General features: G+C 48.5%; 1 protein-coding gene across 1 annotated transcript; it reads right to left on the bottom strand.

The window, feature by feature from the left end:
* Positions 1-851: 851 nt before the first annotated feature.
* Positions 852-9228, bottom strand: RUNDC1 (RUN domain containing 1). The gene is made up of 5 exons (XM_036095547.2): positions 8685-9228; positions 5982-6140; positions 4755-4953; positions 3489-3608; positions 852-3099 (listed from the first exon to the last, which is right to left on the bottom strand). Exons 1-5 carry the CDS (start codon positions 9180-9182, stop codon positions 2234-2236), a joined length of 1842 nt encoding a protein of 613 aa, XP_035951440.1. The 5' UTR covers positions 9183-9228; the 3' UTR covers positions 852-2233.
* Positions 9229-9243: the final 15 nt, after the last annotated feature.

The raw sequence follows: 9243 nt of genomic DNA, 5'->3' as shown, positions 1-9243 counted from the left end.
TTACAAATAGTGAGAATTATATCAGAATGACTTATGGGGTGCCTGGGTGGCTCAGTCGGTTAAGCGTCCGACTCTTGGTTTCAGCTCAGGTCATGATCTCAGGGTCTTGAGATCGAGCCCCACGTTGGGCTCCGCGCTCATCGGGGAGTCTGCTTCTCTCCTTCTCCCTCTGTCCCTCCCCCCCACTAGCGCTCGCTCTCTCTCAAATAATCTTTAAAAAAATTAGGATGACTTAAAAATGCTTCCCATTGATGCTAGCACAAAACCTTGATACAAATTAGTCTTTGTGAAGATTAGAAAAGGATAATACTGGGGTGATCCAGGGCTGTGCCATATAGTTATGGCAGTTATCATCCACCCTAAATGATATCTAGACAAATGGATTTAAAAGTGCCAGCTCCAGGGGCACCTGGGTGGTTCAGTTGGTTGGGTGTCCGACTCTTGGTTTCAGCTTGGGTCGTGATCTCGGGGTTGTGAGACTGAGCACCCAGTCAGACTCTGTGCTCAGCGTGGAGTCTGCTGGAGACTCTTTTTCCCTCTCCCACTGCCCCTCACCCCTGCGCGCTCTCTAATAAATAAATGAATCAATCTTTAAAAATAAAAGTGCCAGCTCCCAAAGTGGCATGTATGGGGAGGTGTGCTGTGGGAATGGGGCCGTAGGCCTGGGTGAGATAGCAGGGTAATGTCTGGGGGAAAAAAAACACCACCAAAGCTGAGCTGATCCAGGGTGGGGAGCCAAGAAGAGGCAGAAAGGCCAAGAGCCAGACATTGCTCAAGGAAATACTGATCTGGATCAGATGGGCTAATAATGCACAGACAGACTTATAAACCAAAGCCAAGAGTCTCTAAGGTCTTTGTAGAGAAGCTACATAAAATACTATGATTTTTATTAGCAACCACAGATATATCATTTTCCACATTTTACACTTACCCTGTTTCACACAGAAAGAGGACTAATTCTAATGAATTATCATTAATACATCTTAAATAACATGTCACTGAAAAAAATTAAGTTAACGCGGACTACGCAATAGCGCAGACACGAGTGCAGCTGGTAATTTAATACAGGAAACAATGCCGATCAGCGGTATGCAGATCCCATCTGGTTTTCCAGAAAGTGATAGGATACACTTTGCCCATCTTTGGTCAGTCCTGGAGCAGTATGCAAGCTGAATGATAAATACGAACTAAAAAGGCTAAAATACTGAAGGCCAAACAGGATCACTCTAGAGTCAGTTTTACAAGGAAATGCTCAGTCGCTGTCAGCGGTGATCTACTGCAGTCCCAACCCCCTCTGTAGTCCCTACTGCGTGATCAGACCCCCTCCATCATCCGGCCTCCAGGACAAGTGGAATCCCAACCCTGGGAGGAGTTGCTGCTGATCACTAAGGCGTATTCCCATTCAACTTGACTTGGGTGGCAAGGGTTCTCCCGAGGAGTATACCTCTGGCGTATGTACTTTCAAAAAGACTGGGTCAGCGCCTTGCCGGGAGGTGTGCCCAGGAAAGGTTATTTGCCAGAGGACGTGGTACCGACAGTGGTTGCCATTCCTCATAACTAACCAGCTCTAAATCCAAAAGACCGCCATCTGTGCCATGAGAAGTGGGCCACCTTGTCAGAACAGATCTCAGTTCTTACCCACAAAAAAGGGCTCACATTGAAATCAACTTGTGGTGAACTCCCTCAGAAATGCTGTTTTCCGATATCCCCATTCCTAGTTTTAGAAGCAACTGTGGAACACACACAGCCTCCCCTGACCTGGGGTCAGGAAGAAAGGGGTGTCAGTATTTGTAAAGGAATTCAAATTCTGGCCCAACGACTCTCGAACCTGCTCCAAGCGAAGGAATACGCATCCCAGCTTGACTGAATGTCTTCCGGGACCAACGACTCACTCATGTCACCACCATAAGGAGAATGGTTAGAGCAATCTGGGTTTTGGAGAAAGCAGATGTGGCACGATGAGGTGGTCCATTAACTGTGTGCCAGAGCTGATTTCTTTTACATCGGCTCAAATATTTGTGCCCACGTGTTACACGCCAGGGCAGAACCTTGGAACGAGAGGGTCTCCAGCATCTCTGAGATGCTACTTTGGCGGGGAAAACAGACTTTGCAGTCATTTGGCTAGGGAGACTGTCTTTAACCCCTCCTCCTCCTCTTTGTTTCTATCCTAGAAGACTAACCATCTACCCCTACTCTACTGAGGAAGGTGCTGGTGAAGGACCGGGCACTCTTATCAAAAGGCATCTTTGATGTTCTTGAGCTGGCGCACGGCCAGGTCCACGGGGAGGCTGAACTTGAGGCTGCTGAGGCGACTCAGCAGGTTGAGGGCGCTCTCAAAGCCTGTGTGCGCCATGTAGCTCCAGGGCTGGTAGTGGGGCTCGATGAGTGACCCCGACTTGCAGATTAGGTTCACCCAGGACACAAGACGCTGCTCATTCAGGGCCATGCACACCAAGGCCTTCAACTCTGAGTCTGCACTGCGTTTAAAGGGGTCGTGCTCCGTCAGCACCACATGGATGGCTGTCAGAAGGCTCTGCTTGGGGGTCACAACGGTGCCTCCCATAACTGGCAGGGCAAAGGACTGGGAGAGCTTCCGGGCGGGGGATTCCACGTAAGCACGGCCATTCTTAGCATGGTAGTACTTTACAAAGAGCTCCCACGGGTGCATGGCCTCAGGGGCCGAGGAGAAGGCTGGCAGCAAACAAGCAATGGGGGCCATGACCAGGCTCATCCCTGGTGAGGAGGCGTAGAGTCCATGGGCCAGCAGGTCCCTGACGGCCACGGTCAGCTCCTTCCGCACAGCCATGGTCAGCTCGTCCTTGCCTCCCAGAGACAGGTCCTGGAGGCTGGCAGAGGTGATGATGTGGTTGTGCGGCTGGTGCCTCAAGGCTAGCTGCTTCACTCTCTCTACTGACACCTCCAGCCTCTTCAGTAAGGGGGAGTAGTCCCTGTCAGCCTGGCCCCTCTGCCACAGGGTTTGTGGGATCTGGCCCGTGGCGCAACCAAACTGGCTAGCGGCAAAGATCTGGAGCACTGCCAGCGCGCGCCGCATGAGGTGCAGCCCCGTCTCCTGAACCTTCTTCACGTCTTCTGCCTTTGCTGTTTAGAAAATGCAACGGCTCATCAGTGAGGGCCATAATGGCACAGAGGTATATTCAACTAGTCACTAGCTGAGATCTAGTCTTGCTTCTGAGCTACAGCATGGGTCCCACATGAAGCCAAGAGCCACCTAGGAGGTTGCTGGACTTAACTGTTTCGGGTTAATAATAGCTATATTGAAATATAAATCACATGCCATATAAATCACCCATTTAAGTGTATAAATCAGTGACTTTTAGTATATTTACAGAGTTGTGCACCCATCGTCCCAAAAAGAAACCTTGTACTGTTAGCATCTCCCATTCCCATCCTCCCCAACCCCGTAAGCCCTAGGCAACCACTAATCTTCTTATCTGTCTAGACCGGCCTATTCTGGAAGCCGTACTTACTCTTGCTGTTTCCTGGAGGCAGTCGGCTGCTGCCCGTTCTTGTGGAGCCACTTCCTGTCTTCCCACTGGCCTTGCACTCACAGTGCGCGCTGTCTGCCTGCAACGGGCTTCCCACTTCATCTGTAGTCAGCAGTTACAAAGTGGAGGAAAAAGAATATTTCCTAGTGCCTCCCACATGATGAGACTTTTACACATATCATCTTATTTGTGTGGAATAGTGACTGGCTCAATACATATTTGCTCAATGACGGAAGCATGAATCATCCTTTCTTGGGTGAGGACAGTGGGGCTAAAGAAGTTAGGAACCTGCCCAAGGACCCAAGGCCAGGAAGTGGCAGAACTGGGATCTGAACTATCTGGCTCTAAAATCCATGTTTTTGGGGTGCCTAGGTGGCTCAGTCAGTGAAGTGTCTGCCTTCGGCTTGGGTCGTGATCCTGGGATCCTGGAATTGAGCCCCTGCTCCACAGGGGGCCTGCTTTTCCCTCTCTCTCTGCCTGCCACTCCCCCTGCTTATGTTCTCTCTCTGTCAAATAAATTAAAATAAAGTCTTAAAAAAAAAAAAATCCATGTTTTTGGGGCACCTGGCTGGCTCAGTCCGTGAAGTGTGTGACTCTTGATCTTGGAGTTGTGAGTTCGAACCCTACACTGGGTATAGAGATTACTTAAAAATAAAATCTTTTTTTTTTAAGATTTTATTTATTTATTTGACAGAGAGACAGAGCAGGAACACAAGCAGGGGGAGTGGGAGAGGGAGAAGCAGGCTTCCTGCTGAACAGGGAGCCCAATGCGGGGCTCGATCCCAGGACCCTGGGATCATGACCTGAGCCCAAGGCAGGCGCTTAACCAACTGAGCCACCCAGGTGCCCCTAAAAATAAAATCTTTAAAAAAATAAAATAAAATCCCTGTTCTTTCCATTCTACCATGCTGGCTCCTTTACTGAGTGGTCAAACTTCCTACACAGTATATCGAGAACTGGTACCCTTAGGTACCAGTACTTGGATTACATATAATTATTATTTTTTAAAGATTTTATTTATTTGAGAGAGAGAGAGCACGCACGTGCACACGCACAGAGGGAGAGGGAGAGGCAGAGGGAGAAGCAGACTCCCTGCCGAGCAGGGAGCCCGATGCGGGGCTCGATCCCAGGACTGAGATCATGACCTGAGCCGAAGGCAGACTCTTAACCGACTGAGCCACCCAGGTGCCCCTACATATAATTATTATGACATCTGTTCATGCTTCTCTTCCCATCCCCTCCTCTGACCTTGGATGAAGTTGATGAACATCTCGAGGTCTCGGATCTGAGTTTTCAACTGTTCAACCAACTGTTCTTTCACTCGGGCTGGGTTGACAATCTGAGCCACAGCTGAATCCACACGCTGCCGGAGCTCCTCGGTGGACAGCGAACTGATGTCCTCATTCAGATTCATGTCCAGTTTCTTTATTAATTCATCTATGATCACCTATCAAGACCACAAGCAATGAGCACAGCCTTTGGAATTTTCAGGGAGAGGGTTAGGAAGAAGGAGAATATTTGCTAGTAGGTACCTTTAAATGAAAATCAAAGACAGATAGAACTCCCAAATTTGTGAGAGAAAACGATGCAACTGCTGATCAAGGTGAGAGTACAGAGCTACTTTCTCCTATGGTAACAAGGGCCCTTGGTTCCTCTCGGACAGAAATGGCTCCTCTCAACGGCAAATTTTCTTTTCTTTTTCTTTTTTTTTTTAACTGCAAACTTTCTACCAGGCCAGGCAACTCTCAGGAGAACAACAGTATGAATAACCCAAAGTGGCTGATGATCCAAAAAGCCTCACAGTTAGCTTCCCCCAAGGCCTCCAAGAGAACAAATACTGACTTCTCTTAGTGTCTAGTCCTCTTCCTCCCTTCTTGCCCCATTCTAGGCAACTAAACAAAAATCTCTACTAAACATCAAAGTGTGTTACAGTCAAAATACCCTAGTGACAATATCTGGAACAATGTGAAATCCAGATAATGTAACTCCAGCTCAGTCAGAGAAACACCCACATCACAGTGGGAGACAAACATGTTAGTAGGGGAGACTGCAGCTGTATTTTGCTGGCAGGTTACCTGTCTACCCAGGTGTTGCTTAAATAAATATGGCGTTAAAACCAGTCTGGATTCCTGGAATATTTATCAACTGGTGGTGGGGAAAAAAAAGCTGATTTACATTGTAGGATGTGTCTAAATAGAACTGTTTTAATGATCAAATGAAAAATTATTATTATTATTATATATTATTATTACTAATAACCACCCAAAAGAAAGAGCTCAATTATCATATTATAAGGCTTTGGAACTTGTGTTTCCATGTGTGAATAAAGACGTGTCCGTTTCTCTTTGATATGGGCCAGCAAAGGGATTCTCAGTAAGGCCAAGGGTGAACATGCGAAGAAAGAACGTCCTGTGATCGCCAGCAGGAACAAGGTAACCTTAGGTAGAGGTGCAGGAACCTCTAGTCTCTGCTCACCCGCTGTCTTTCCAAGACCACGGACTGCGGCAGGGAGTCGTAATTACCCTCTTGATAAGCAAACGTTTCCAGGTCATCTAGCTGGGTTTTGAGCTGTAGTATAAGTTCCTTCTGCTTCTCCCTTTGGGCTTCCAGACGTTCCCGTTTTTCCTGTTCACTCTAAGACAAGAAAATACTTAGGTCTGTTTCACAGGAAAAGGAAAAATCAGGGCACATTAGGAAGCCTCTCAAGCTAATAATGACTAGTGAAACATAAAATGTTTCCAAATAATCCCAATGAAATACAGAATTCATAAGCTAGGTTCAAAAATGAGAATAAAGATTTCATCCAGGGCAATTTATTAAATGTGTTTTCTTTAAGAAGGTATTTGTCCCTTATTGGAAATAGGATATGAATACAATGGAACCTTTTGTTAAGATAGCTCCCCCCCCCACAAAGGTCTAGTTAGGATTGAGACAACTTATCTTAGCCAAAGACAGCCTCCCAGGAACTAAACATGCCATCCTCCACAGCCAATTACCACAGATCAACTCCTGAATACTTTCTGCAGCCATATTTTGCAAGAGAATCTAGAGATAAGGGTGTAGAGAAAGGATTTATAACTCGTAACCAGTTTTCTTAAGGTTCAAAACCCCTCCAATGTATTACAGACTTCTGCAAAATCAAAAGAATTAAAGCAGATGCCTGGGGCAGTGAAAAAAAAAAACACCAAAAAACCCAAAAGCCAAGTAATAGGAGTGGGAAGGTAACCATGTTTAAAAAAAAAAAAGAGGGCGCCTGGGTAGCTCAGTCGTTAAGCATCTGCCTTCGGCTCAGGTCATGGTCCCAGGGTCCTGGGATTGAGCCCCACATCAGGCTCCCTGCTCGGTGGGAAGCCTGCTTCTCCCTCCCCCACTCTGCCTGCTTGTGTTCCCTCTCTCGCTGTGTCTCTCTCTGTCAAATAAATAAATAAAATCTTAAAAAAAAAAAAAAAAAACCTCTGGTAAGTTTCCCCCACCAGTGACTCCTTTCTCCACTGTTGGCCATCAGGTAGTTTCTGCATTTAAATGATTAAAAACCCTTCAGGGTGGTAAAGTCTTGCCAATGTATTCTCAAATACTAGCTCTTCCTTAACTTTCTTGAGTGCCAGAAACAAAACAAAGCAAAACTAGCACGTCCTGTGCAGGTGTAAGGCTGCATTTTAAACCAGCAATCTATAGAATATTAACTTTAACTTTCAAATGGTACTTACCAAGCCCTCCAGAAGACACGAGAGAGAATAAATGAAAAACAACACATTAACTTTTTGTTCAAGCTATTTAAAAAGCAATCCTCTTGCTTTAGCTTTACTCAACATGAAAGCAAGCCTTTTCTCAGGATACTTCCTCTCCAAACCTGAGGGCTGTGGTCTCTTAGAAACCTACTGTGGGAGGGCCTAACTATCCTTCAGGTTTCCTAGATCTCCCTAGGCAAAGCTGACCGTTTCTCCATCTGTATTGTGTACACACTTCTCTAGCTCATGCCGCATTGCAATTCTTTGTTGAGGATTCTGTCCCTCAGTCAATGAACTCCTTTAGGGCAAAGGCTTTGATTTTGTACCCCCAACGCCTAGCACCATGTCTGGCAGAGGGTAAGCTCTCAATACACATTTGCTGTAGGCTACTGAACTAAAACAAGTACAGAACGACACATTCCGAATAACGAGCTCTGACCAGAAGAAGCTGTCTAGCCAGCGCAAGGAGAAAGAACGGGGAAAAACTGTATGTGGAGAGAAGGGTGGTACAGTAAACACAGGATTGCGCTGGAAACATTCCAGATTAAAATAAGCAAGTCAAATCTGCTACTGATAAGCCTTCTTGGTTAAAACCAATTTAAGTGGGAAGAAAGGCATAAGTGGGTTGTAACTTGAAGAATGAAAAGGTGGAGAAGACAGCAAGTCTCTTCAACACCTCCAACAAGCTATCTACAACTGTGCACTTCCAGAGAGTCAGACTGCAAGGAAATGTTCTCTTGGCATGGCATACACACTCTCATTACTCACTGGAGGCTAACTGAATGCATCTTGTCACAGTAAAGGGGCTTCATTTATAATATCTAGTTATTGGGCAGGATGGGCAAGGAGGTTTAAAATATCAGCTTCAGGAAATGCATATAATCAGGAGTTGTATTTCTTTCAATTACTAAGTGATCCTGCCGTTCACCAAAGCTCCCACCCACACGAAAGTCTAAATATTAAAGACGTTTTCTAGATTCCAGGAAGGCAGGTACAGGCAGTAGATCTAAGTTTCCATAGATTCCAAGTCACTTACACTTCATTAGCCAATGTTCTCAACCCCAGGTCGGGGGACTTATCAGCAAATGTCCTCGGGTCTTAGGTACATTATGAGGCAACGGCAAGGTGAGCGGGAGCAGCATTGCTTTGGTTGGTTGCTGTTCCCCTCTGAATACTCTCTGCTCACCACTCTTCTGTCCCGCACGTCACCACACCTGCATCTCTTTCCAAACTTCAGACAGACACCCCTCGCCATCAGGTTCCCAGGCCTCTCTGTCCTCCTGCCCTTCAGCAGGACTGGCACACCTGTCTCACCTCCTCGTCTCGGACGCGCGTAGTACTCACCCAGACCGGCCGGCTTCTTACCACCGCTACCTCCGTCCCGGTCAGCATCGCCACCCACCCAACCCCCTATTCCCATGTCCTTCGGGACCCGGCCCCAGCTGCTCACCTGGTTCTCGCCCCGCAATCGTGGCCGGTCCCCTGGCAGCCCATCGCCATCGTCGCTGGCGGGGTCCTCGGCCCCCCCGTAACCCAGGACGTGCGGGCAGCCGCGGAACGCGAAGTCCTCGAGCTCGCGCAGGAGGCGCTGCTGCTCCGCGGGCGCTCCGCGCACCACCTGGCGCAGGCGGAACTGCACTTGCGCGAAGTGCGAGGACAGCGCGAGCAGCGCCGAGTCCAGCCGCCGCCGCTCGGCCCGCAGCCGCCGCAGTGTCCGGCCGGGCGAGTCCGGAGGGGAGCCCGGGGCCGCGCCGGGCTCCTCGGCCGACGCCTCTTCCGAGAACGCGGCCGTCCCAGGCCCGGCCTCCGCCACTGCCCCCACCGGGGCCCAGCGCACCGCCTCGCACGGTGGCAGCGACTCCTCTTCCTCCTCCTCTTCGTCCTTCGCCTTTGGACCAACAGCTGCCACCACCGTTACCGGCTCCGCAGCCGCTTCGACAGCCGCCATCTTCCCGGAAACGCCGCCGCACGTCAGCCGCGCCCCCTCACTGCCATGGCAACGGCGCGCT

This window comes from Halichoerus grypus, chromosome 2 (assembly GCF_964656455.1).
Source record: "Halichoerus grypus chromosome 2, mHalGry1.hap1.1, whole genome shotgun sequence".
Classification (NCBI taxonomy): Eukaryota; Metazoa; Chordata; class Mammalia; order Carnivora; family Phocidae; genus Halichoerus; species Halichoerus grypus.
The sequence above is the reverse complement of the archived record's forward strand: the minus strand, read 5'-3'. Positions and strand labels throughout refer to the sequence as shown.